A 26,846-nucleotide genomic window follows, 5' to 3' on the forward strand; every position below is an offset into this window, starting at 1 on the left:
CAAATATATATATGAATATATATTGAAATGGGAATTGTTTACAACGGACCATGTCCATTGGAACAGAAAATTGATCTTCAAGGGAGAGATTCTGCTGAACTAGCTGCAGATCTTCATCGCTATACCGAATATCAAGCTGATAGACAGAGGGTAATTTCTATTGTCTCATCATCAACCTCAATATTTGCCGGGTTGGTAGGGATATACTTCTTCTTGGCTATATCAGATAGAAAGCGTATATTCAGGCATCATTTGATTATCCTTTTGATTCTATATGATTGGATGAAGGCCATATGCTTGCTATTGTACCCCGTACGAGTTTTGGTAACATCAAAGGCTTATTACGACGTAGGGTTTTGCAGGGTTGTTGGGTTTTTTACAGCATTTTCAATTGAAGGCTCTGATCTCGCAATAATTAGCTTTGCTATTCACCTAGCCTTGTTGGTTTATAGACCGAACGACAGAATCAAAAGAGGAATTAATTATGAAGGAGGTTTATACCGCTACAGGTACATAGTTTATCCCGTGGAGATATTACTTCCAATTGTGCTAGCTTCATTAGCTTTCATTGATAACTTAGGGTATACACCGTTAACCAATTGGTGTTATATTCCAAGCCGTCCAATCTGGTACAGATTAGTCTTGAGTTGGATCCCTCGATATATAATCATGGTTTCCATAATCATCATATACATATGCATATATCAACATGTGACGAAACAATATAGTAGTGTTGGCAGAATAGTTGGTGACAATACTATTGAATCTACAATGAAACAAAAGCTTCGAAACTTTATGGGATTTTTAATGTTTTTCAAGTTCAGTCTTACCGATGATGAAATTCATAATACAAATAATGGACTACAGAGGGGCAATATAAATAATGAGACTGTTCAACAATTTAAAACTAGGCGGATTCAAACGCAAAAACAAATGAGGGCGATATTCATATACCCTATATCGTACATTTTTTTATGGGTTTTTCCCACAATAGTTCACGGAATGGACTTCCGATATGGGCTTTCTATTCACCCATATGTATGGCTAAATGGAATTGCTGCGTTTATGCAACCATTTAATTGTACTGTTGATACTCTTGTGTTTTTGATAAGAGAAAAACCTTGGAGAATCACTACCCTTAAGGTTGATTCATCTTTAACTGAAAACTACAAGTATCCCTGGTGGAGAAGATTGCTTTCTTTTTTACCATTATTTAGATTACCTGGATCATTGGAATCTCGGCGGTTAAATTATTTAGATTCTAAGAACGAGATTAGCACGTCAGAGAATGCCAATTCTCACGAGATTTCAAGCATTCCTTCAGATACAAACAACACAGGCAATATCAGAAATGTGTTTAGAAGGAACTATCAGCCTGCAATCATAGGTAATATTATGTCTTCCAGATTGACTGATTCAGGTATTGCTACTTTACAAGGTGGAAGAACAGGGAATAATGAAATTATAACTAATAATGAAGATCAAGTAAAGCAGCCAAATATCATACGTATATCTAATAGTAATCAACCGTTACATGTGGCTACAGATGAGGTTGGTTTGGAAGATTTTCTTAAGGCTGGACCTAGGGAAGAAATAGGTCCATAAAATCAATGAGGGTAATATTCCAATTGGTATAACAAAATAATAGGTAGTAGAAGAAAAAATTCTCATTCATCTACGAATGGCTTAAATTTATAGATACTTGTTTACAATTCGAATTCTTCTTTGATAAATCGAAATGATGCATTGTACATACAGTTTGATTTGAATTTCTTAGCATAACTAATGTTTAGATTAAGAATCAATTTGCGTATTTTAGACTAAGTGCGACACTGTTGAATATCTGCATAAATGGCATTTTTTTGTACCAGGGATATTTCTTAACAAGATCTGTTTTCATGTGATGTCGTTCGTACATACCAGGCCAAAATTAACGGTTGTATGTTAAAATAAGCACTTGCACTATCTCAAGACAATAAATCCAAGACTATCTATCGCGATGCCTATTTGCATTGGTAGTTAATGTTTTCTTACTTGCCGATTTTACTCCAGAATTTTAACTTAGTTCAAATTGATATGCCTTACGCCATCCCTTTAATAGCATATAATGTATTTCTTATCCATAATTTTCTACTAAAAAAATATCTTTTAATTAGGCATTAGAATGAAAAACTATTAAAGCAGCTGATTTTACCCCAACTTTTAAAAGTGTAAACGAATTATTTTTATCGCCTTAGAAGCTCTTTCAGGATATAACAACAGCGAATGTTGATAGAAATTCAATTGGGATCTCAATTCTATAGTATCTGTACTTAATGACTTGAATGACACATTCTAACGTATATCTTCTAATCATTGCAGTACAATTTTTTTTTTGCCTATTTAGGTAAATAATGCGATCAAATAAATTTCCTAATAAAGAACAAAGTATCTTTAATTGCATAACTTAAGTTGACGTATGCAGCATTATCACAAGAACGACCCTTTCCTCCAATAACAATTGAAGATCTTAACGTCCGTAGCAGCAAGTTAAGATGTCGTAAAAGAAAATTTAGATGGGGTTATAGTTACTTTTTATTTTTTATTATTCTATAACCATAAATGTACATTAGATCTGATTTTTAAACGAACAAAGAAGTATATTCAAGGCAATGAGAGTGACATAATCAAATTTATCCAAAGCCGTATTACTATTTAATTACCTAGAGGCCCATGTAATAAATGCATTTTTCTGTAAATTATACAAACTTTAATTAAAATGAGATTTATTGGACTTATTTTTGCTGTATTGGCAATTATAAAATTTAATTTAGCAGCCCCCCTTATTTCCTCTGAGGTGAAGGCTTCTAATGAATATGGAACTAGAGAAATATTATCAGATGCTGTGCCAAAAAGAGAAGATTTCAATAGCATATTTGAAGAAGATGAAAGCTTAGTCAAGAGAGATGTTGCAGTAATTACAGAATTCTTTACTGCACTTAATAAAAGCGATTTAGTTGTTCCAGTTGTGAAAATATTGGCAACAAACAAAATAACTGAACCTTTGTTAGTTCAGGCCATTGTTGCTTTTCTTAAAACCCAGAATTTGGCTGATTTGCTTCATTCAGTGGACGAGTCTGGACTCGCCGTTGATATCGTCCTTAAAGTGTTACAGGATTCAACTTTTTTCCCTGGGTTATTTAATATTGTCAATGGCTTGAGAACTGGAGCGACTACTACACCTTCTAAGAGCTCATTGGACACTGGAGCGTTAACATCTGCTTTAAGCCCTATCGTTCTGACATACAGCAAATACTCGGGTTTGAGTTCAAGTCTTAATTCGGCATTGGACAGTCTTGGAATACTGACCTCTAGTAATTCTGGACTCTTATCGGTCTTGAATCCAGCTTTATCTTCTGTTGGTATAAAAAAGGGATCTACAGGTTCTACAAGTGGCGCTTCGACCTCTAGTTTAAACAAATCGTCGGCAAAGGCATCGTCAACAAGTTCCACAAAAGCCACTTCTACAACGGCTACATCAAGTACTACGTCATCACTGTCGTCATCGCTGTCATCATCGCTGTCATCATCATCTTCAGGATACCTTGCCAGTCTTCTTGCGAAGATTAAAGCGTCTTTCAAAAAGCGCGATAGTGCTGCCAATATTATCAAAAAAAGGGACAATAAAGTTTTAGATAGTCTAATGGAATCTTTGGAAAAATCTGGATTAGCAATGTCAGTTGTATATCTGATTGCCACTGATCCTGATATGGCACCTTTTGCAAGAGATTTAATAACCCAGATTGTTAAAAAACAGGCTATCACATTGGATGGATTACTGCTGGCTTTAGATAGCACGAATTTATTGAATGACGCAATCATTGACTCTCTCTCAAGTCCAAAGCTTGGTATAACTATCAACTAGTCCCATTTCAATTTTTCTATTCAGTTATCGTCTTAATCTTTTTATTGAATTTTTTACTGTTCCTCAAGAACCTTTAAAATAAATGTGTACGAATATATCCATAATTCTCTGTCAAAATTGTAGTAAGGACATCATTATGTTGCAAAAGAAGTGGTTTATAATAATCATGTAATTCTTATTATGTCAAACTTAAAGTTATGTTTTATTTGGGTTAGTGGTTGAAACATATTCAAGAAGGGTATCACAACTCCTGAAGATGACGATACTACATGCGTGTAAAATAATATTAATGAAATCTATTAGTATAAAATATATAATTATGAAATATTTTGAAATTAATTAAGGGGGTAATATAAATGCTATGTACATTTTAAGCACACGTTATTGCAATAGCAATATGAAATACGAAATACGAAATAGTTTATTTTTGATTTTCGCTATCCTTTACACCTGTATCTTCAGGAGTGTAAGCATATTTGGAATAAGTCCTGATCTTTGCACCGTAGAAGTAGAATCCATATGGAATGGCACAACATGCTAATGAGATAAATGCCATTAAACTACTAGCCCATTGATAACCTAATCTGTGATACATTTGAATGGTGAATAAAGGAACACACGCACCCCAAATCGATCTGACTAATGTTTTAGCTGCTAATCCACTAGCAGCATAATGTTGATAAGAATCAACAATATAATTATTGGCTGGGTTATACAAGCAGCAGAACCCAAATCCAGCACCAATACCACTGAAACAAGGTCCTGCCCACGAAATACTAGGATAAGAGGACCATGCAAATGAAAACAAACTAGCAGGCACGAACCAACAACTGATCATCATAGGAATTAATCTTAATTCGGGTGGTGGTAATTCTCCTCTGTCTCTATAGACTTGAGCTCTCTTATTGTAATCTTTATTAATCAATGGGGCACAAGCTGTAGCAATAAGCACACCAACGCCGATTGGAATAAACATAATGCCAATCTTGGAATCACTCCAGCCCTTACCTTCACCGAAGACAATAGGGTATGCAAAGAAGAACATGTACAATAATCCGTAAATGACTGACATATATAAGGTCATCAAAAACACAATTAATTCGGACAATAATATGAATGGACGTAAAAAGGAATCATTACAAACTTGCTTGAACGTCTTGATCTTTAATTCCGAAATTGCTCTGTATCTGTCATCCCCAGTATCCTTTCTCAACTTCTTAGCTCTCCTTTTTAAGAGTGTTTGGTGGTGAGTCTCAGGAAGGACAGCAACAAAAATAATATAGAAAAAACCAGCAATGATCAAGAAAGTCCAGTAGATCCATCTCCAAGTATCTGCATAGTCACCAAGTAAACCACCAAAAATTGGACCCATAACTGGGCCTAAAAATGGAGCGGCTGAGAAAATGGCCATCGCAGCACCTCTCTCCTTGGCATCCCAGATATCAGCTAACGATCCACCAATAAGACACATTGGAGCCGAAAATGCTAAACCATCAATTAATCTACAGACAATCATGGTTCCAATGTTCTTCGCCAAAGCACAAGGAATAATGAAAACGAGGCCAAGGAATAATGTTACAACATAAACTGGTTGTCTACCAAGTTCTTCTGAAACAGGAGCGAATACACATGGTCCAAATCCAAATCCAAGAACAAACATGGTTACTGTAGCTAAAATAACAACTTCTTCACTAACTTGGAAATATTCTACTTGGCCGCCAATATCACCGGTGACAATAGCAGAACCTAAAGCAACAACGAAACAAATTGCACCCAAAACTGCAGTATAACACCATTTCAAAGGGTTTGATTTATTCATCGGGTTCTTTTCATCACCGGGTACAAATTCCACCAACCTTAAGCCAGTTTCTTGGTCAATAGGATATTTCCATGGATCTTGCTCATTGAGAGTAGAATTTGGATCTGGATGTGTTTCGATCTTCTTTATATCATAAGGCTCTTCTAAGTCACCTAATTTACCTGCACCTGCTTCTAATTCTGTTATAATTCTTTCCACACCTCTGTTATTAGTGATTAACCTTTCTAAACTTTCCTTGTCTTCACCTCTACTGTTACTTCTGCTCCTGTTTTTGAGCGAATTAGGTTGTACATCATTACCTTCAAATCTATTCACTTTCTCACTACTGATACTTGCATCATCAATAGTCGTTGAATTATTATCATGAAATTCTGAGCTTGTCATATTGAATATATTTACTGATAAATATCATATCCAATTATCTATAAAGGGTTAAATCGTTGTCAATTTATACTAACTGAACGATTTCTTTTTTACTCTATCATTAAATTTTTATTGCCGATACCGAAATACCGTGTGAGAGAAAACATTATCGAAGCTATTCGATTTTTCTTCATGACACACAAACAAAAAGAATCTTTTATTCTTGCTTCTCCCCACCGTAAACATTTCCGATTGCTAGCTCTTAAGGCTGGCTGTACTTCTATCATTACATACGTGGCGGTGACAATGGCTTACAATCGAACAGTAATTATATTTGTCCATCCCAATATATGATATTTTGTGTATTCTTCAAAATCAAGGGCCACCCGGCAATGGATATACCGAATAATATGATAATACATGAGATGTAAGTACAAACCGTACTAAACGCTTTTGTTTATTGTATAATAAACGGCATAGAGGTTTGTTATAGCCGTTCCAATACTTTATTTTGTAAGCATCGGAAGTCGGCTTTATGGTGAATTCTTAATATCGCACGGCTGGAAATTCAGAAATGGCGCATACTCACCTGCCTAATTAAGTAAAATGATATTCAGACTGTATTTTCGGCATAAAGGATATTTGCAGTATTAAAGGAAATATATATAAGTTCTTGTATATGAACATACTTTATTCTCCGTTATGTATAAAAAGCCTCTATTGTATTTTAAGTTACGTGAAGTTTTTGAATCATCTGTTACAGCATTCATGGATTTCTGAAATTGCTTTGTATTTCTGATTTGCTTTGCAATATGTTTCGAGAATAAATTTCGCCAACGTAATCAAATTCTTCAGAGGTCAATTTTTCACAAGATAGTGGTCTGTTACAGAATGAATGATCCAATGGATAAACATTGGCACACCTGAAGATGTCGAGTTTGATCCTGACCTTTAATGGGTATTTTAAGCTGATTAACTAGAAACATATTTGCCTTTGATACCAAAAGATTAAGCCAGCTTCACTACAAAACGTTTACATCAAGTCTTAGACTCCTAGTATATTCAATTCTATAAACTATACTGACTAATATGAATACCTAAAGTTTCTGTTTTCCATATCGGTTAAATCTAAAAATTGGTAGTTATCAGGTAACTTATGTAATGGCTCATTATCTCTCTTTTCGTTTTCCTTTTTTGATAAATAACCAACTAAGAGAGTTAAGGGGACAGAAGCAAATTGTGTGACTAGAATGGCAATCTTGGCCGGTACGTATCCAGGAAAGTCTTTTGCCTGAAACATTTGGGGCCCAAGAAGACAGGATAAACTGAAGAAAATCATTGTTAATGCATTTCTAAACATTCTTTTTGTATATCCAGCTGTGTTGGCGCTGTTCCATGCATAAATCAAAGTAATCGAAGAGGATCCACTGTACAATAAATAAAGAGCTAACAAGTTCCCTATCTGTTGTGTTATAATATTCGTTGACAAGAGGACAATAGCCCCAATAATGGAAGGTATAAACATAGAAACTGTAATATAGGTTCTATGACCATAGCGAGCGACAAGCTGAGTCGTTATCACAATGATAATAATAATTATTGCCCCTAAAGGAATTTGGAGTAATGCAGTTTTATAACCGTCAAATCCAAATGTTCCAATAACTGTAGCACTATAAGTCCCTATAGCACCCGTAACAATTTGCGAAGTACCAGTAAGAATTAGCATCGGCCACGTTAACTTATCTTTAAATATTAGTTCGTACAACTGTTCTTTTTTGAATTTTTTGTTCTCTGTCCCCGTTTGATTCTCTCTGATATGTTCCAAAACCAACATTTTTTCGTTATTGTCCAAAAATTGTGAATTAACAACATTGTCCGGTAAGTAAAACCACACAAAAATTCCAAATAGGATAGTAATTAGTCCCACAACTAAGAATAATATCTGCCACGATTGAAATTCAGTAGTGTGAATGTGTTGAAAACCAAATGACAATAATGCCCCAACTATAGTAGCAGTACCTGAATTTATACTCCAAATGCCCATTCTCGCTACCTGCTCCGACTTGGTATAATACATTCCACTAATGGCTATAATTCCAACAGCAGAACTGCTTTCAAATATACCTAACAATGTTCTCACGATCATTAAAGATGCGTATGTTTTGCAAGCAGCATGGCATGTCAAAACTATACCCCATAAAACGATACAAATACTTAGAGCTCTAGAAATGGGAAATTTCTGTAAACAATACGAGATGAATGGTTCAGCAAAGATATACGACGCATAAAATATGGTGCTCAAATTAGAGAATTCATTCCCAACCAAATTTTCCTTAATCCCCATAGCAGCCGAATAGTTTAACAACGTCTTATCTAAGAATTGTAAAAAATAGATTGCACATAATAACGTTAATATCCTAAAATCAATTTTCCGTAATAGTTTTCGTGGTAATTCGGTATTCTCAATATCATCATTCTCTTTACTCTTTAAGAACTTGAATGCAACATCGTAGTTGCTAGTGTCCGATGTGTCAATATCACATAGCCCTTCACCGAACTCATGATCTTTTTCAATATCGCTCATTTTACGAACTATTCAATTTCAATTCTTCGTTGATATTATGGACTTTGAAGATCATGTCTTATATATATATGTAACACTTTCTCGTACTATCAGATTCCTCAAATTAAGAAACCAGAATTATAAGCGCATATTCGAAATTTTTTATTTAATTTCGCAACTTATATTATTGCATAGATGAGATACTACCGCAAAGTCTAGCCTATGAAAGTTGATTACCAGCCCATACATCCAATTTTGTAATAGGTTTTCTGATAACTAGATACCTAACTTCAAATGCCAGAATAAAGTTTCAAAAATTAGCATCATTTTTTGGCATCACTGAATTCCGCTAACCTTGAGTAATCTCGGTCCAGGATTCTGCAACAGTAACGTTCAAAAGAAAATCGTAAATGCTTATACAGATTTATCAAATTTCAATATACTGCAATTAAGTTCCCCATGAATTCTGGGGCCTATCAGTAATTATCGGATAAATAAATACAATATGCAGTATTTCGAATCGAAATTCAATAGACGGGTTGAAGACTTCCATTCGTATATTCATCAACTAAATTTAAAGGATAAAGATGACAGATATTTACAAGTGTAGCTTAGCTGAATTGGATAAGTTGGAAGGTGATGAAATAAGATTAGATAGATTTGACAGCAGCGTCTGCTGGAAATTAGGATCGATTGCACGAGACTTATCTCTTGAAAGATATCCCACCAAACCTGTTGTTATTGATATTTCATTGGCTTCTGGTCAAGTATTATTCCATTCGGTTACTAATGATGGCACATCATTAGACAATGATCAATGGATTTCAAGAAAAAAGAGAACGGTCTTAAGGTTTGGCAAATCAAGTTTTTATATTGGTCAAAAGCTTAGAATCAAGGGACAGCCAATGGAGGATGCACTTTTTGTTTCACCAATTGACTACGCTAGTCACGGTGGTAGTGTCCCAATTAGAATCAAGGGAGTCGATGGAGTTATAGGTACATTAACGATCAGTGGTTTAGCTCAAGAAGAAGATCATTTATTGGCAATTGAAGTATTAACTAAGGTATCCAAAAATTAGAATTAAAGAATGTTAGGTTTTTATGATTTCTCTCAGAATTGCCTAGGACTAATTTCTGAAGTATTAGTTTATTATATTGGCTTATAAATTGAATGACTCAATCTTAGTATTTCGAGTTTATAAACTGTGGCTGTAGACTAATTAATTCAAATTTTGGTTTCATGATATTCAAGTTAGAAAAGATTTAACGTTCAATAGATTAATACATATAAAATATATTGGTTAAATTTGTTATTTAAAGCCTTACTTAACTATTTATATCCGTACGCAGACCAGTTTTTTCTTACCTTTTCCTTTATGGCTTCATCATAGCCGTCAAAATCACAAGTAACGAAATCAACACCTTCAGGTTCGTACTGTTTAGGAAACAAGCAGTCTGTAACACAATTTCCGCCCTTTAAGGTTTTAATTCTTGGTCCTTGGCCGATGAATGGCGCCAATGGGAAAGCACGGTAGTCATTGAACATATATTGGTCATCACCTGGCGTATGTCTCGTAGCATAAGCCCAAAATAATTTTCTGAAGTCGAAAATATCGACATCATCTCCAACTAAGACAATTTCTTGAAGTATGAAGCCAGGTTTTGAACTATAATAATAGTCACCAATAAGTTTACAGAAATCTTCACTATTAGTATTCAATTTAGCGAGTTCTTTGGTATTCACTTTAAGAGCGAGCCATAAGGCCACACCCTCATGTGGAGTAAATGCTTCCATAATAACACTTTTTAATTTTGGATGTTCTAAGGCCATTTGCTTGCATTCGGCACTGACTAATCCACCGATTAATGTATGTGTCTCATCAGTACATAAACCTGGGTTTGAAACTGGTAATATAGCATCATCTCTGTACGTTATAGTATCAACAGTATATAATGGACAAGGGTGACCATGTCCAGGGAAACAGTAACCATGCATTTCACCAAATGGACCTTCTTCAACCATCTTATTCAAATTCAAGGTACCTTCGAAAACCATTTCAGAATCGGCAGGAACGTGTAAATCATTGGTCTCACACTTAACAACACTTAAAGGTTCACCGACTAAAGCACCAATATAGTCAGCTTCTGTAGCACCATCTGGAATAGGCATAGAACTCACTAAAATTGATGCTGGTGGTACACCGAAACATAATGCAAATGGGACGCTATCACCCATACCAATTTCAGCCCATGTGTCTGCAACCCTTCTAATATGCTGCGGATTCATAACCAAACCAGTTAAATGCTTATCATCATAAATCATTCCTCTGGCAATTGACCAATTTGTCCAGGTCTTGTCTGCTGTTTGTAACACAAACATTCCGTAAGTCTGAATATACTTCCCACCATCCCCATGATGCAACGTAGGTGCAGGTAATGCGTTCAACCTAATAACATCTCCAGAAATCTTGTTTTTTTTGCATGGTGCTCCCGATGCATCTTCAAGCAAGACTGGTGGAAGTGGCTTCTTGGTATTGGCTTCTATCAAGTAGTCAATAATCTTCGTCATAGGAGTTTGTGAATCCAACCCCAAATGAAGAGCAATTCTAGCATGATCATTGTCTTTTTTTGCATCTCTTAAACCACCAAGACAGCCGACAATATTGAACAAATTACTAGGGTCTGGATTTTTAGGATCCTTCTTCAAGTTTTTGAATAAAGGTACTGGCAATTTTTCTTCGTAGACCTTTCTCATAATAGCACCCACCTCTAAGTTTGGATCGCACTCGTGGGTAATCTCTACTAAATCATTCTCATTTTTGAGAACCTGAAGGAAATCTCTAAATCTTAACTCTGGTCTTAAATTGCTCATATTATTTTTGAATAAGCCTTTTTTAATAGATGATGAATAGAATACGAAATTGCTTCTATTTATACTATCTTCTGAGCTTCTGAGGTATTATATCATTTCGCGCATTGAGATCTTTAAAGACCGATAGCGACCGATAATGCAATGAATTTTCGCTAAATCGCGCAAAATAGAGTCTACAGCTGCTTACTGTCTCTGAATTAATCGAATTATGGATGTCCAGAGACGCCTTTATAGCAGCTGAAAATTGCATTTTAGTTGTTAATCAGGTATATAGATTTATGAGATATCGAACAACACCTCAAGGTCTGAAATTGTCTACTTGAGAGAAAGAACAATATTGCGCATGAAACTCGGTGAGGCTTTATTTAAACGTCTTTTTTTACTGTTCGGCACTATAAATGAATATAGTTTTCGCCTATAATGAATGCAAAATTATTTTTAATTAATTTAAACAAAACAAACGATATGATAATTGACGTTATAAAACCATCAAAAAATATATTGCATAGAACTGCAGGTCATATATCAATGAAGTCTAGTTCTATGGGACACAGATCAATAAGGATATCTAATTATATGTTTAGGCCTTTCTCAATATCATCGACAATCAGAAACAAGAATCCGATTAGCGACTATGAACAGGTTTCCAACGATATATACCAGAATCAGTCAACAGGATTGTATCTTACAAGACCTAAGAGGATAGTCGTGGCAATAACTGGGGCTACAGGTATTGCAATCGGTGTAAGGGTATTGGAATTATTAAAGCAATGTAAAGTTGAGACACATTTAATTATGTCCAAATGGGGTATGGCAACAATGAAATATGAAACAGATTATCATATGGACGACATAATGGCACTTGCGTCAAAGGTGTACACTGCCAGAGACGTGAGTGCGCCGATTTCGTCAGGATCTTTCCAACACGATGGTATGATTGTCGTGCCATGTTCGATGAAGACATTGGCTGGGATTAGGATGGGATTCACAGAGGATCTTATCGTAAGGGCCGCTGATGTTACATTGAAGGAAAGAAGAAAGTTATTATTAGTTACCAGAGAAACACCGTTATCTGACATACATTTGGATAATATGTTATATTTATCAAGAATGGGGACAATTATCTTCCCCCCAGTACCTGCATTTTATACAAAACCTAGAACGGTAGAGGATATCATAGAACAAAGTAGTGGAAGGGTATTGGATTGTTTTGGGATTGATACAAATACTTTCCCACGTTGGGAAGGTGTTAAAGATACAAAAACACTTAAATAGTCATTTATCACCGCATTAGATTAATAGAATTCATTTACCAATCAGGAAGAGTTGACTTCGGCTGTAGGTTTACAAGTGAGGAATAATAGCAAAAAAAATCTATTTTAAATATATATTCTTAATCTAATTAACAATTTCAATCAGATCCTCCAACACCAGCAATATAAGCCAACGACCAAGTTCTCGACATACCATTATCTATCAAAGAATTATCCCAATCCTTTCTTGAAAACCATTTCCATGCTTGTTTAGGATTAACCAATGCAAAATTCAACATCAAAATACCTTTCCAACCATCAGTGATTTGGTTAACAATACCTGCTAATTTCTGATCCCATTCTTCTTGAACAAACCCCTCGTTTCTTATATAGGATGATATTGGTGTGATTGGCAACATATGAATTCCATGAATCCATTCATCTGCAATTTGGCCTCTACCAAAGTAGGTTGCAAAATCAATCTTATTTTCAAAAGAAATACCAGCAACTTTATTCTTAATAAACCTCTTCGGTTGAATCTTATTATCGTCAGAATACAACATGTACATATTCATTGATCTCCTCATAATCGCCAACATTAGATTTGCACGAACTTCCATATTCGAGTCATTAATAATCTTAGCAAAAAGTTTCATACCGTAAGCAAAATGGTAATCTTCTGAAGAAGATTCTTCGTCCTTTCCATCACCTGAAGCAAATATACCATGCGCAAAGGAATGGCCATGATACCAATCAAACGATCTTGAAACGGGAAAGAACTTATCATCCTTTGAGGGATTCGCTACATCTCTAAGTAAAGCCAAAGTATAATCAAGTACTAAATTATTATTAGCATGAAGCCATTCGTTATTTTCATAAGATTCATCAACCTTTGCTATGAGTGCAATAGCGTGGATATGATATCCATAATGGAAATGGTGATCATTATAATTTGAATTGCCAAAGTCAGCGCCGGGTTCTGCAGAAGATATTAATCCTTTCCACGACAAATCGTACACTAACGGAAATTTCTGATGATTACGTGCAAATATTTCAACTGCTTCTTTTACTTTAGGGAAAATAATTGAAGTTAATTTATCATCTTGTAATATGAAATGACAAACATATGCAATGTATGCAAACTTGTCTAAAATCTTACCCGACGTATACATAGAATCTATATTTGCCATACCAACAACGTCCTGCTGAACTTCCTCTTCAGCCGCGACTCTTATTATTCTTTTTGCATTCTCCGAATATGAAGCTTCATTGAAAGAACCAAGAGATGACCATGGCTCCCAATTGATACTGACTGGCAAATCTGTTTCTTCCATAATCAATTCGTTAGTGGCATATGCTTTCATTACACCTTTAGTTGTTGAATCTAATTCCAACTTTGTATCTCTTTTCTTGATCTCGTTCGTCAACACTTCTTGATGGTGTGGTAGACACCAAAAAATACCATTTCCTGACTTAGAATTACCTTTCATTCCATAGACAAACTTATACTGACATTTTTTGCCATCACTTGAAGTGCAAGATCCCTGTAGATGGCAAGAATCAGCATAGATACCACAGCTGTCATCGTAATGTTTTGATTCACCACGACAAATTTGAATCATAGCATTACTGGAAACTTTATTGGCAACAATATGATTAGGATCCTGCAAGTTGAGCTTTAGGCTGGCATCGCCAGTGACATATAACGACCAAACAACTTGATTAAACAACGTTACTTTATATTTAGAAACATTACCAATCAGGCTTAACTGTTTAAAGTCTTGAACACCAACCTGGGAAGCAATTACAGGCTGAATATTGTTATAAATAGCAGTAACATATCCCATACCATGAACAAGCGGAACAGTGACATTTTTGTTAGTATCATTATCCAAAACTAGTTTAGACGTAACAGATAATTTGTTGTGATTTTCCAATCTAACACTCACGTTATTATCTCTAAAGTTAGACCCAGATATAACAAAAGACTTGATCTTGGGTGGGTTGAAATAAAACTGAGCCGGGTTAGAATCTGGATCGGGTCCGAATACTCTTTGCGACGCATCAGTGTGGTTGAAGGCAAAGCCTACATCTTGATCAGGATCCATGGTATACCAAAGAGAATATGGCAACGTCCACACTGGGAATGTTTGGTCCCCCAATGTTAAGTTATTTGAAAAGTTATTAGTCTGGATTGGTTCATCCGATCCTCCACAAAAACATCCCTGTGGTGGCTGGGCATGTTGAGTTGTTTTAAAAATTGATGGTGGTTCAGAAGTAGCAATAGGTTTAGCGAATATATCATCATCGGCTGCAAGTGGCACTTGTACATTGTTATGACTAGGCTGATATGCTCTGTTTTGGCTAGGGTATGATTGCTGAGTTTTACCAGCATTTGCGCCTTTTTCCCTAGCTCTATTTTTTTCCTTCAAAGACTGATCAATCTTCGTAATTGCATTTTTCAAGTCTGAAAATCCCATTTTTATTTAAATAAATATCAATTGGTTAGAAAGAAAATAATATATTCAAAGATTTTAGCTTTACGTGTAAAGTTTGAATTTTATTTGATTCGACTTTATATACCGGTCGGACTTCTTGCCGCTTAATTCAAGATCTTGAATTTGTTTGATTATAAGCCAATAGAAATGCTGTTCGTAGCTGTTTTCAATACTGAAATTATTGACCTTAACTAAGACGAATATGTGTCAGTAATATTCCTCCTGCACTGGAAAGAAGTGAAGTCTCTGCAACTAGAAGGATTTTAACTGGATCTTTTGTTGTCCGATATTTAATCATGTCGAAACTATTAAAGTAGCTAATAATAATGTTACCTTACATCTAGAAACATTTCAAAGAGAAAGACGAGTTCTCTTAAGTTACAATTCAAAGTGGCATTATCGAGACGCGTTACCTAATTTGAAAGTTAAGTCCATACGCTAATAATTCATTAAACCTTATCTCTTTTTTTCGACCCCATACTTTAATAAGAATTAGCGGCACTTCCGAATTAGGCAGTTCCATTATTACATATATATATGTTGAATATTAGCAGATAAATGATTGTTACGAAAATATAGAGGCTAGACAAGATGAAAGTATTAAATATTCTGACTATATTATTTATTGCAACGACCACTACTGCCAATCAACTTCATTCAGATCCATTTAGTGACAATGTAGTTTACTTCGATACACATCTGGCAGAGAGAGAGCCCAATTTGAAGGACATGTGGGATGACTTATGGCCATTTCAAGGAATAAATACGTTTGCTCATTTAGAACATAATAAGTGCCTACTTGATCCTGACCAAGAATACGATATTGGAATTATTGGTGTACCTTTCGATACAGCTACTTCATATAGACCTGGGGCAAGATTTGGCCCAAGAGCAATTAGGTCAGCTTCTCAAAGACAAACATCACTTAGAGGATATAACCAAAGAGCAGACTTTAACCCTTATACATCATGGGCAAAAGTCATCGATTGCGGAGATATGCCTGTTACGCCAATGGATAATTCATTAGCTTTTAAACAAATGAATAAAGGGTTCGAAGAGTTAATAGCACGCCGTAATTCTAAAAACTCTACAGTAACTCCACCAAGATATATTGCCTTAGGGGGTGATCATTCTGTCTTATTGCCACATTTACGTGCACTCCATGAAGTTTATGGAAAAATCAATATACTTCACTTTGATGCTCATTTAGATACCTGGGGTCCAGATAAATATCCATCGTTCTGGCATTCCAAACAAGCTGAGCTTAATCATGGTTCAATGTTATGGAAAGCCAATAAGGAGTGTCTTACAAGTGAACATAATGTTCATGCTGGTGTGAGAACCAAGTTATCGGGAATCGAAGACTATGTCGATGACGACAGCCAAAATTTTACTAGGATCACGGCAGACGATATATGGATAAAAGGTGTACAATATGTCGTTGATAAGATTTTGGAAACCATTCCACCAGACACTCCTACATATTTATCGGTAGACATAGATGTTTTGGATCCAGCATTTGGAAGTGGAACTGGAACCCAAGAGCCAGGTGGGTGGTTACCAAGAGAATTAATACATGTTTTGAGATCTATTGAAAACTTAACTATAGTCGGTGCTGATATAGTTGAAGTTTCACCTGCATTTGATACTGCTGAAATTACTGCAACTAATGGAGCACAGGTTGTATTCGAAATTTTGACAAGCATGGTTAAAAAAGGAAGTGTCGGCCATTTGGTGAAAAATAATAACCCAAAAGAGTTATTGGAAGTTAAGTCCAAAAATGATGGTAAGTCAACTCAATACCTTGACAAGCAGGAGATTAATAGATTGATTGAAAATAAGTTGCAAGAGTTTGAAAATATAAAATTCAATTTATTAAGTGAAATTGAACAGTTACGGTCAACATGATGTCTTTCTACGTGAATTATGAGTATGAAGGTATTTGGAAAAATGTATATCAAATTAGTAGTTTGTATAATAAAGACACAAAATTAAACGAAACTAAATAAAACGAAACTAATGGGAATTAAGTACTGCAGAACATTAAAGGTATTAAGTTGCAAGTTTCTTCTTAGAATCTATGGAAAAATGAAGTGGCGTACCCAGCCACAGAAACGAAGCAAGGTATAAATGCTCTGATACCGGAATCATAAAGTAGAACAATATCAATTGCTTAAACAACCAATAACATACCAGCAACAACAGCACCGGCAATACCGAAGTTCATTCCATTCATAATAGCACCATTCTCTATAGAGCTAACACCTCCAGTAGAGTTGGAAGAACCTGAACCTGTACCGTTTACTGCAGTACCATTACCAGCAGTGCCGTTGGTTGCTGCCTTGTTGTAAAAAGCGTTCTTGGCTTCACCAGATGGGTTCACCCAAACGGTGGTAGTAACTGGATCTTTGGTCTTGTCGAATCTACCATCCTTATGAGTACCAGAGCTACTTGGAGAAGTGGCTGGCTTGGTCTTGTCGAATCTACCATCCTTATGAGTACCAGAGCTACTAGGAGAAGTAGCTGGCTTGGTCTTGTCGAATCTACCATCCTTATGAGTACCAGAGCTACTTGGAGAAGTGGCTGGCTTGGTCTTGTCGAATCTACCATCCTTATGAGTACCAGAGCTACTAGGAGAAGTAGCTGGCTTGGTCTTGTCGAATCTACCATCCTTATGAGTACCAGAGCTACTTGGAGAAGTAGCTGGCTTGGTCTTGTCGAATCTACCATCCTTATGAGTATTTTTACCAGTGGCAGTAACAGTGACAGTAGAAGCTTCATCTTTGGCAGCAGACGCAACGGCCGCGATGGATGTCAATCCAATTACAATACTAGATAATTTCATTTTAATATCCTATAATGTGTTTGTATGAAGAAAAAAAGTGAAAAAAGCGGATTAATTTTATATTTAATAACAAAAATACTCAGAATTTCCTTTTCCAAAATCTTCGCACCGATACTGTGTACATTTTGCCGGTACATCCTTTTGCTACAATAAGCGCTCACCAGCACTGTACGCTCGCTTGGAATTTTTCAATTAGGTTGACATAAGATTTTGTACAAATACAATTGGACAGTTCCAAAGTTACATATTCATGATTAAGGAATATAAATTTCACATCCCCATTTGTTAATGCAACATTTCTTACATACATTTAAAAAGCACCAACAAAATAGTTAAAAGCTTATTGGTGAGAAAAAAAACTTTTGTGTCGTATGTTTATATAATCTTTTGACATTCCCCAAACGATTGATTGTCTTCACTAATTGGGTTAAACTGGTCGGTCGGTTAGGCCGGTTAGGTCGGTGATTTTTATTAGCCGGAAATGAGGTAATTTAGTTATTTATGATGTAGGGATGTTCATGTGGTACTGGCCTTAGTTATCAGAGATTAATTTATTAGAGATGCAGAAATATATACGCCTAGATACGCTATACTAGAGATGAGAATTATAAAATCATAAGTTATAATTTATAAATTATAAGTTGTAAGTTATAGGTTATAAGGTTATAAGATTATAAGGTTATAAGATTATAGAGAAGATCGCATCGTTATAAATGAGAAAAATAACAATACAGTAGATTTAAGAATAGATTGAGTGATTAAAACTGGAAGTTTTGTTGTTGTTGATTTGGATCAACTCCGAAACCAAACGCGTCACCGTAAGCTTGAGGAGCAACTCCTTCGTCGTCAATTTGATCGTCCTCTTCAGAAAAGTATTTTTCGATGATAGAGTAGGCCTTCTCATAGATTTTTTCATTTTCGTTCGCTTGACATTCAAAGATCTTTTCCATACCACCAGCTTCCTCGATGTATAAGGCATTTTCGTTAACAGATGCACTTCTGGATTCCTTATCCATCTCACCCATCTTCAAAATATTTTCTAAGGAGTCTAAAGTAACTTCGATGATCTTGGTGTCAGCAACCGCCAATAAGTCACATAATGGTTTAATACATCCTTGGCTTACCAAGTAACGGATCTGATCTGGTCTAGTTAATCCACCAGAAGAAGCATTCGATATCGCCCAACAGGCTTCTTTCTTGGTCTTGTAATCACCATTTATCAACAACCTGATAATTTGAGGAATTAAATTGGCATCTATGACAGATTGGATCTGATCAGTATTACCAGCAGTGATATTAGAAATCGTCCAACATGCTTCCTTTCTAATAGTTTCCTTTGGAGAGTTTAATAACGGAGCCAATGCTGGCAATACTCCTGCATTTATAACTATTTGAGTTTGAACATCATTACCAGTTACTATATTACCAATTGCTCTTAAAGCAGGAGTTTGAACTAAAGTTGATTCATGGCCTAATAATTCGACTAATCTATGTGGAATTCTGGCATCAACAACTGCCTGGATTGCTTCAGTTGTGCCGTCAGATAAGTATGAAACAGCCCAACAGGCATCAACCAATGTTTCAGTATCCACAGAATATATCAATTTTGCCAAGGTTGGGATTGCTTGCTGGACAACTGACCAGTCTGGCTGAGGGTTCTTACCTCTACACAAATTTGACAAAGTCCAAGTAGCTGTTCTAATCAAGGACATTTTGGTACTGTTGAATAAGGATAAAACTGGAGCCATCGCATCACACGCTAAGACAAAATCTCTATAGTCAGCCAGGTCCCCTGCAACATTACCCAAGGCCCATATCGCTTGCTCTTTAACTTCCAACGATTGAGAATATAACAATTGAACAAATAATGGTACCGCACCAGATTCAACAACAACCCTCGTCTGGTCAGAATTACCGGAAGCAATGTTGGTCAACGCCCATGCCGCTTCCAATTGTAACATATCCGGGTGGCTATCTCTCATAAACTCCACCAATGTTGGAATAACCCCACATCGAATAACTAAATTGATAGGTGGATTGTGCTCACGAGATAATATTTGACGAAACTTCACCGTAGCCCCTAACTGGTTATCAAAGTCTGACGCCTGGATCATTTCCATCATCTTTGGCAATTCTTGCTGTAACTTGTTGTAAAACTGATTTTCATCGCTATTGGAGTTGGCATTGAATTCATCTTCGTCTTCTGAATCGTTTCCTGCCGCCTCACTGTTGAAATTTCTTCTTTTAGATAAGACTTCTTCTCTTTTTTGTTTTCTCAAATCGACTTGATGCGTCTCTCTTCTTCTTCTTAATTCATCGCTCTGGAAACGTCCCTTGTTCTTAAAATTAGTACGACGATATTCAGGAATAAATTTATTGGTGGTATCCGAGTCCATTATGGTTTGATTGATTTATCAATGGCGATACAAGCTTTAATATACAATCTTACTGTTACCGCTTTAAAATTTTTATGGATGGCGTTGTTTTCTTGAAGAAATGATATTGGGCTTTGTGTAACCTTTCGCTGGAATCCTAATTACATAATCCAAAGATATAAAAAATTCCCAATAGTATAACTCAGATGGCCCTAACCTTCTCATATAACCACGATACAGACGCTTATAGACATTGTATTCTATGCTTAAATTCGGTATCTCAAATAGGACAGTGAGGCCTATAACGTTGATGCGTTATTTACACGCGGGTAGCGTACACAACAAGAGCCACAACACTAGTTACAGACTGAGCGATTCCACCGTCAACAGTGATGAAATCATGTCAGAAAACGACCCATGGTCACCAACGTTGTTCAACGACATTGTGCATATACGTAAACCGAACTCGTTCAGAAATACACCGCTACCATCGAATTATAGGTTGTCGTACCTGGCATTGTATGAGGCACCGGGAGCCAAGTACGTAGCCATGTTGAAGCGACTCTCGCTAAGCTTTGCTGTGTTGGGATGCTATGGGGCCAAGCTCTTTTACGAATCGGTCCAGTTTGACGATATTTATGCCATTGCAACGTTGATTTCTTGTACTGCACCCGCATATTTTGTGCAAATCAAGACACGGGACTATGTGACAAGAATATTCAGGTTATACGACAAGGAAAAGCCTCAGACGCTTGAAAACTTGTTGGCAGATGAAAAATTAGTCATGGAAAAGTTGAATATGACGGGGGGAAAGACGTACAACGAGCTTTTGACTATCACAGATAACAAGTCGTTGAAACTTGTACACCCCCCACGGTTCCCATTGTTGAGTCCGTATGCATCGTGGGAGGAAGTGGAAAAAGAATCTGACGTGAAGAGGAAATACTATGTCGTTGATGATATTGGTGGGTTGAAAATGGACAGGCTTTGGGGCATTGTCGAGCATAATAGTAAGGTTGATAATGGAAGGTATATTGAGCCAGAAGTGTCTGCTGATAAATAATTTTCTATAGAAAAACCCCTCAGAAGCGTTTGATTGCTCGAGGCACTCATGTATATATATAATCGTTACGAATAACACCAGAATCTTCGTAGTAGAAGTCTTCAACGGCTTTTTGCAATCTCCAGATTTATTGATTCGTAGATCACACGACCTTGATAAAAGTCGCCTAACTTTATTCCACGCCCCTTTCATAGAGTAAATATTGATCTAATCATTAAGCGATCGTGGTTCCATGCATAATTGAAGCTGTGAAATAGTTATAAGGTTCAAAGAGATCGGTAAATATTGATCGATTTCGTAAGGTTAGATTTGGAGTTTTTTTAGGGTTTTAATAATGGTTAATTTTTTTGGGCCTCCGAAGACGCAGAGTTACTATAATCCACATTCGCAGATACGGTCACATCCCGTTTTACGACACGGTAAGGATAAAGAACAAGAAAAAGACGAAGAGCATGAAAAGAGCAATGGAAATACAGAATCAGATTCGAAGGAAGGAAAAGAGCACGAATCGCCAAGTGTACATACGAAGAAAGGACATGGGCATAAAAAAGGGAAGGATGAGCCAGAAACAGAAACAGAAGTCAATACTAGACTAAATGCGTTACTCTATCATACAAGCAATGAGACAGTGGATCTATACAAACTGGAGAATAATTCTTCTGATCTATTGGGAAGATTGTATTACGATGACTACGATTCAGACGCATTGAGTTCCCCAGATCCTTCGAGTCCGTTGGTCTCACCAAGTGGAAGCAACACGCATATATCAGACTACTTCAATTCTAGGCTAGGTCATAATTCAGCGACTTCACCAAGTATTGGGTCTGCGCTAGCATCTCCGTCGCCTTCACCGAGCATCGGGGCAACGCTTATGGGTTCACAATCGTCGTCAGCATTGGGATCATTAGCGACCCCTGGATCTAGGGTTAGACCAGAGATGAAACGAATTAAGTCATTTGAAAGAGGAATCTCCTTCGATACTTCTACGGATAATCATAGAAAATCGTTAACCTTTAAGGTTAAACATCCACACTTTAGGTTTAGAAGAAATAACAAGACATTTTTGGCGGGGTTTAACAACGGTTTAGAATCTTTAAAGGCAATTGAGTGGTTATTTGATGAGATGATTGTTCATGGCGATACGGTAATCATTTTGCAAGTTCTTGATGAGAAGCAACATGAATCCATTGATAAGCGACAAGCAAATAAGGCGCTTAACAAAATTGAACTTTTAAATACGCATTTTAAGAAAGTATCGTTAGTATTTGAGGTAGTTATCGGTAAACCACAGAAGCTACTTAAAAAGGCCATCGATGAGTACAGTCCGGCGATGATGATTATAGGCACTCGACATTATGGAGATAAGGCTAATTCTGGCCACTCCAAACTTTTCTCTTCCAAGTCTTCCATGTCTAAACACTTTTTAGAATGTGCATTAGTACCGGTAATTATAGTTAAGCCAACCTACAATTACGTCGAATTGCTTCAGCAACCTATAGAGTCCGAACTGTACTTTCAAGATTGGCTTAGTGAGATTGATATAAGCGGGACCTATACGAAAGACAAGCACAAACGTAAAACGAAATTAAACTTCGTCAGTTCGTTAAGTCCGTCATCCTCCCGATCTAGTTCTTATACTGATATGTCTTCATTAGCTCAAGCTGAGAGAGGAAGAACCACGACATCCACAAAGGAAAACCAGCCTTTTAAAAAGGATGTAGAAGACAGAGGAAGACAGCTGACTCCTTCTGACAAGGAAGAGTTACCCAAGTTCCTATTGAGCGAATCAAGATCCAGATCTAGATCCAGATCCAAATCAAGAGACTTCTCGAGGATATTCGGACGTCATCATTAAATATATGTTACATCTATAGTAATAAACGGTATAATCATAGATCGGGTATGCGCGGTTCCGTAATGAAATCTCATAAATAGACCACATTTTCATCAAATCTCATGCATTTTGCAATTTTGATCCTTTGAAATTAATTCTTTATTTTATTGAGCCTTCTGGGATACAGATTTCAAATTCCATAATATGACTCAAAGAATTGTCGGTAACCCTATAATTACTTTTATTGACTTCTTGTCGATTGTTATTGGAGCATATGGATTTCATAGTACCATATTGACTCTACCATTACCACCTCATTTGGTTGATGCTGGACACTGGCAATTTTTAACTAATCTAAGCTTGGTATATTCACTCGCTGTATTCGTTGTTGGGTTTATTGCACATATTACCAAATCTGAAAGGCTCTTCAGTTTGAAGAATAATTTACATCCAATCGGCTTAGCTCTCGAATCGATTGTATCGATGGTGTATTGGCCATTAAGATTATTCTGTCTTCGCTTGTTAGTTGAAGATACGTCACTTTATCCGATACCTATGTCGGCAGATTTGGCGATTCATTTAATGCCAGTGATCTCATTATTAATTGACTATCTTATATTTATGCCGAGATGGACGATAAAGACCAAAACCGCATTTGGTATTTGTTTTGCCCTTACTGGTGCTTATTGGTGCTTGTTGGAATACTTGGTTGATGTCGAGAATGGAAGTTCCTATCCTTATGCATTTTTAAACGTTCCACATAACGGATTGCGTGCTTTGATATTTGTCATAGTAGGTGGTGCAGCATTTGTACAGTTTTTAATTATGTCAAAGATATATTATGTACTCGTGGGAAGCCCACAAGACTCCACCATTGAGGATATCAGTAAGAAAGAAATTTAGAAACATATAAAAGTCTAGTTATTTTTTTTTTCTTTATAAATATATGATACACATTGATTTTATCAACGAGTATTGTAGCACTGACCTTGAAGCCTTAACTGTAAATAGATCTCGTAATATTATTCTATGTGACGCTTGGTCCTAGTTACGAGTTTCATTGAATAATTAAGAGAAATATGATTTATCAATCCAAGTCCCATAAAAACTAACAACCAACCAGTCCTCTGCATAAAGTTATCATTATTCAAAAATGGGTACGGGAATTTGGCTAATCCGTCGTCATTTAACACTGAAGTACTAATTTCTATCAGAGACCAATATAACCCCAAAAAGATTACCGATACGCCAAATGATTCGGCAAAGCCCGTGGAGCTCACATCTTGATTATTTCTGAATAGTAATATATCTACAAGTAAAAATACATATGGCAATAGATGAATTTTAAAATCCAATGTCCAGGAGACAGCAAATGATTTGCCATTAAGCATGTCAGGACAGAACAAAATTATTGACCAATATGTTACCGTTACAATAAATTCTAAATTGCAACATAAATTTTCAAGATCATTAACGGTCCTCCTAATTGCTCCATATTTAATTTTGAATGCTTTCCCTACGCTGGTAGAAATGATACAAAGCATACATAAGCATGTTACCAATAGTGAAGTATTTGTTAAAAATTGCCAAACTCCACCTTTAATCAAGTGGGCAGGTAGTGGTAACAAAATTGATTCGATCAATCCAGTTCCACAGAAATATAAGGCCCATAAGTTCCAAGCTACCCTTGAAGCTAAGCTCTTATTCGAAGGCATTGGTCCACTTATATTATTCTTTAGTACCTCTTCTATCTAATCTATAGCTAAATTTGAATAATATGGACCACGTGAATTTCAGTAAACGGAAACTCTCGACTTTATAATCCTTAACAGAATTGTACTACCTTTGATAATAGCATAAGATTAGAGTCAAGATGGTTCTTACAAAATTCAGTATAGTAGTACTCACGCTAATATGTTTTGTCAGAGGAATATATAGTTGGCAATTTCCTTTTGAAATGATGAATAATTTGTCCCCACAAGCTAATCAATTTATGGATAAGGTTGTAAGCCAATTTCAAGCATCATTTCATAATAATGAAGAAGTCGAATTTGAGCATTACTCTACGATTCCAGATGATGAATTACCAATAGAATTGTTGCAATATACAGATGATGTTGTTGCCAGAGTAAATTTTACTGGAAATGATCATTTACGGAGATTTTTATTGAGTAAGGGAGATGAAAGACGCCAGGAGATACAATTCAAGGTTTGGAGTAGAAGTCATACACAAAATTTCATTGATTTACAGATAAATGAAGATAACTTAATTAAATTAGTGGAAAAGTTCACTAGCCCAGAATATGAATTGAAGTATGATATAATCATCGAGGACTTGGCACAGAAGGTATTCGAGACATATCCGAAAGGTTATAAGAAACGAGACAACATCAAGGGTAAGAATATTGGCAAAAACTCGTACCAACACGAGGCTACTGCTGAGGTTGTTAATTCAATGGAGGCGGATGTGTTTTCCGAATTATTTTTTAGAGAATATCGTCCCTTAGAGACTATCAATGCATGGCTTGATATAATAGAGCAAACATTCCCAGAAATAGTTACGTTAGAAGACATAGGGCAAACTTTCGAGCATAGGTCATACAAAGTGGTACACTTTTCTGTGAAAGATGATGAAGCTGAACACCAACCGAAGAAAACTATTGTCATCACTGGTGGTGTCCATGCAAGAGAATGGATTTCAGTGTCGTCGGTTTTGTATACCATTTATTCTATGCTTAATTACTATCAAGAAAATCCAACTATCTTTGCCAACCTTGATTTCTTATTTATTCCAGTCCTGAACCCCGACGGATATGAATACACGTGGAATACCGATAGATTGTGGAGAAAAAATCGTCAACAGACTATCTTACCAAGATGCTTTGGAATTGATATCGATCATTCGTACGATTATCATTGGACGTATTCTTCTGATTGGGCATGTGGTGAAGATTATTCCGGAGAAGAACCATTCGAAGCAATAGAATCTAAAATATGGAACGATTACTTGAATGCGACAAACGATGATCATAAAATTTATGGATACATTGACTTACATTCATATTCGCAAGAGATTCTTTATCCTTACGCCTACTCATGCAATGAAAATCCAAGAGACGAAGAAAATTTAATTGAATTAGCGTATGGTGTTGCGAAGTCCATAAGGTTGCAGACAGGTAAAACATATAATGTTTTGCCTGCTTGTCAAGATAAGGATCTGGATTTACTACCAGATCTAGGATCAGGAAGTGCCCTTGATTTTATGTATCATAATAAGGCATTTTGGGCATATCAGCTTAAGCTAAGAGACAGTGGAAGTCATGGATTTTTATTGCCTGGTAAATATATTATCCCAGTTGGTAAAGAAATCTACGCTGGTATTAGATACTTTTGTAATTTTGTTTTGAATGAATAAAGACGCTCACAGTATTTTAAGCGAGCATAAATTTTCCAAGTG

The 26,846-nt window shown here is 36.1% G+C and overlaps 16 protein-coding genes across 16 annotated transcripts; 9 read left to right on the forward strand and 7 right to left on the reverse strand. All coding sequences in view use genetic code 12, as the record gives it.

Moving 5' to 3' along the window:
- Positions 1-27: 27 nt before the first annotated feature.
- On the forward strand, positions 28-1,605 carry DEHA2G00572g (DEHA2G00572p; the record flags this gene model as incomplete). The annotated part of the gene is made up of 1 exon (XM_461558.1): positions 28-1,605. The coding sequence occupies one exon, from the start codon at positions 28-30 to the stop codon at positions 1,603-1,605; it is 1,578 nt and encodes a 525-aa protein (XP_461558.1).
- Positions 1,606-2,758: 1,153 nt separating this feature from the next.
- Positions 2,759-3,904, forward strand: DEHA2G00594g (DEHA2G00594p; the record flags this gene model as incomplete). The annotated part of the gene is made up of 1 exon (XM_461559.1): positions 2,759-3,904. One exon carries the CDS (start codon positions 2,759-2,761, stop codon positions 3,902-3,904), a length of 1,146 nt encoding a protein of 381 aa, XP_461559.2.
- A 421-nt stretch (positions 3,905-4,325) lies between these two features.
- Positions 4,326-6,107, reverse strand: DEHA2G00616g (DEHA2G00616p; the record flags this gene model as incomplete). The annotated part of the gene is made up of 1 exon (XM_461560.1): positions 4,326-6,107. One exon carries the CDS (start codon positions 6,105-6,107, stop codon positions 4,326-4,328), a length of 1,782 nt encoding a protein of 593 aa, XP_461560.1.
- A 1,063-nt stretch (positions 6,108-7,170) lies between these two features.
- DEHA2G00638g (DEHA2G00638p) lies at positions 7,171-8,670 on the reverse strand (the record flags this gene model as incomplete). The annotated part of the gene is made up of 1 exon (XM_461561.1): positions 7,171-8,670. One exon carries the CDS (start codon positions 8,668-8,670, stop codon positions 7,171-7,173), a length of 1,500 nt encoding a protein of 499 aa, XP_461561.1.
- Positions 8,671-9,236: 566 nt separating this feature from the next.
- Positions 9,237-9,728, forward strand: DEHA2G00660g (DEHA2G00660p; the record flags this gene model as incomplete). Its single annotated transcript, XM_461562.1, has 1 exon — positions 9,237-9,728. One exon carries the CDS (start codon positions 9,237-9,239, stop codon positions 9,726-9,728), a length of 492 nt encoding a protein of 163 aa, XP_461562.1.
- A 251-nt stretch (positions 9,729-9,979) lies between these two features.
- DEHA2G00682g (DEHA2G00682p) lies at positions 9,980-11,521 on the reverse strand (the record flags this gene model as incomplete). The annotated part of the gene is made up of 1 exon (XM_461563.1): positions 9,980-11,521. The coding sequence occupies one exon, from the start codon at positions 11,519-11,521 to the stop codon at positions 9,980-9,982; it is 1,542 nt and encodes a 513-aa protein (XP_461563.1).
- Positions 11,522-12,049: 528 nt separating this feature from the next.
- DEHA2G00704g (DEHA2G00704p) lies at positions 12,050-12,796 on the forward strand (the record flags this gene model as incomplete). Its single annotated transcript, XM_461564.2, has 1 exon — positions 12,050-12,796. The coding sequence occupies one exon, from the start codon at positions 12,050-12,052 to the stop codon at positions 12,794-12,796; it is 747 nt and encodes a 248-aa protein (XP_461564.2).
- A 136-nt stretch (positions 12,797-12,932) lies between these two features.
- DEHA2G00726g (DEHA2G00726p) lies at positions 12,933-15,254 on the reverse strand (the record flags this gene model as incomplete). Its single annotated transcript, XM_461565.1, has 1 exon — positions 12,933-15,254. The coding sequence occupies one exon, from the start codon at positions 15,252-15,254 to the stop codon at positions 12,933-12,935; it is 2,322 nt and encodes a 773-aa protein (XP_461565.2).
- A 609-nt stretch (positions 15,255-15,863) lies between these two features.
- DEHA2G00748g (DEHA2G00748p) lies at positions 15,864-17,180 on the forward strand (the record flags this gene model as incomplete). The annotated part of the gene is made up of 1 exon (XM_461566.1): positions 15,864-17,180. The coding sequence occupies one exon, from the start codon at positions 15,864-15,866 to the stop codon at positions 17,178-17,180; it is 1,317 nt and encodes a 438-aa protein (XP_461566.2).
- A 265-nt stretch (positions 17,181-17,445) lies between these two features.
- Positions 17,446-18,117, reverse strand: DEHA2G00770g (DEHA2G00770p; the record flags this gene model as incomplete). Its single annotated transcript, XM_461567.1, has 1 exon — positions 17,446-18,117. One exon carries the CDS (start codon positions 18,115-18,117, stop codon positions 17,446-17,448), a length of 672 nt encoding a protein of 223 aa, XP_461567.1.
- Positions 18,118-18,875: 758 nt separating this feature from the next.
- On the reverse strand, positions 18,876-20,513 carry DEHA2G00792g (DEHA2G00792p; the record flags this gene model as incomplete). Its single annotated transcript, XM_461568.1, has 1 exon — positions 18,876-20,513. The coding sequence occupies one exon, from the start codon at positions 20,511-20,513 to the stop codon at positions 18,876-18,878; it is 1,638 nt and encodes a 545-aa protein (XP_461568.2).
- Positions 20,514-20,754: 241 nt separating this feature from the next.
- DEHA2G00814g (DEHA2G00814p) lies at positions 20,755-21,555 on the forward strand (the record flags this gene model as incomplete). The annotated part of the gene is made up of 1 exon (XM_461569.1): positions 20,755-21,555. One exon carries the CDS (start codon positions 20,755-20,757, stop codon positions 21,553-21,555), a length of 801 nt encoding a protein of 266 aa, XP_461569.2.
- A 334-nt stretch (positions 21,556-21,889) lies between these two features.
- On the forward strand, positions 21,890-23,410 carry DEHA2G00836g (DEHA2G00836p; the record flags this gene model as incomplete). Its single annotated transcript, XM_461570.1, has 1 exon — positions 21,890-23,410. The coding sequence occupies one exon, from the start codon at positions 21,890-21,892 to the stop codon at positions 23,408-23,410; it is 1,521 nt and encodes a 506-aa protein (XP_461570.2).
- A 183-nt stretch (positions 23,411-23,593) lies between these two features.
- Positions 23,594-24,292, forward strand: DEHA2G00858g (DEHA2G00858p; the record flags this gene model as incomplete). The annotated part of the gene is made up of 1 exon (XM_461571.1): positions 23,594-24,292. One exon carries the CDS (start codon positions 23,594-23,596, stop codon positions 24,290-24,292), a length of 699 nt encoding a protein of 232 aa, XP_461571.1.
- A 119-nt stretch (positions 24,293-24,411) lies between these two features.
- On the reverse strand, positions 24,412-25,104 carry DEHA2G00880g (DEHA2G00880p; the record flags this gene model as incomplete). The annotated part of the gene is made up of 1 exon (XM_461572.1): positions 24,412-25,104. One exon carries the CDS (start codon positions 25,102-25,104, stop codon positions 24,412-24,414), a length of 693 nt encoding a protein of 230 aa, XP_461572.2.
- A 242-nt stretch (positions 25,105-25,346) lies between these two features.
- Positions 25,347-26,804, forward strand: DEHA2G00902g (DEHA2G00902p; the record flags this gene model as incomplete). Its single annotated transcript, XM_461573.1, has 1 exon — positions 25,347-26,804. The coding sequence occupies one exon, from the start codon at positions 25,347-25,349 to the stop codon at positions 26,802-26,804; it is 1,458 nt and encodes a 485-aa protein (XP_461573.2).
- Positions 26,805-26,846: the final 42 nt, after the last annotated feature.

The sequence above is a fragment of the Debaryomyces hansenii genome, assembly GCF_000006445.2.
Source record: "Debaryomyces hansenii CBS767 chromosome G complete sequence".
Lineage (NCBI taxonomy): Eukaryota > Fungi > Ascomycota > Pichiomycetes > Serinales > Debaryomycetaceae > Debaryomyces > Debaryomyces hansenii.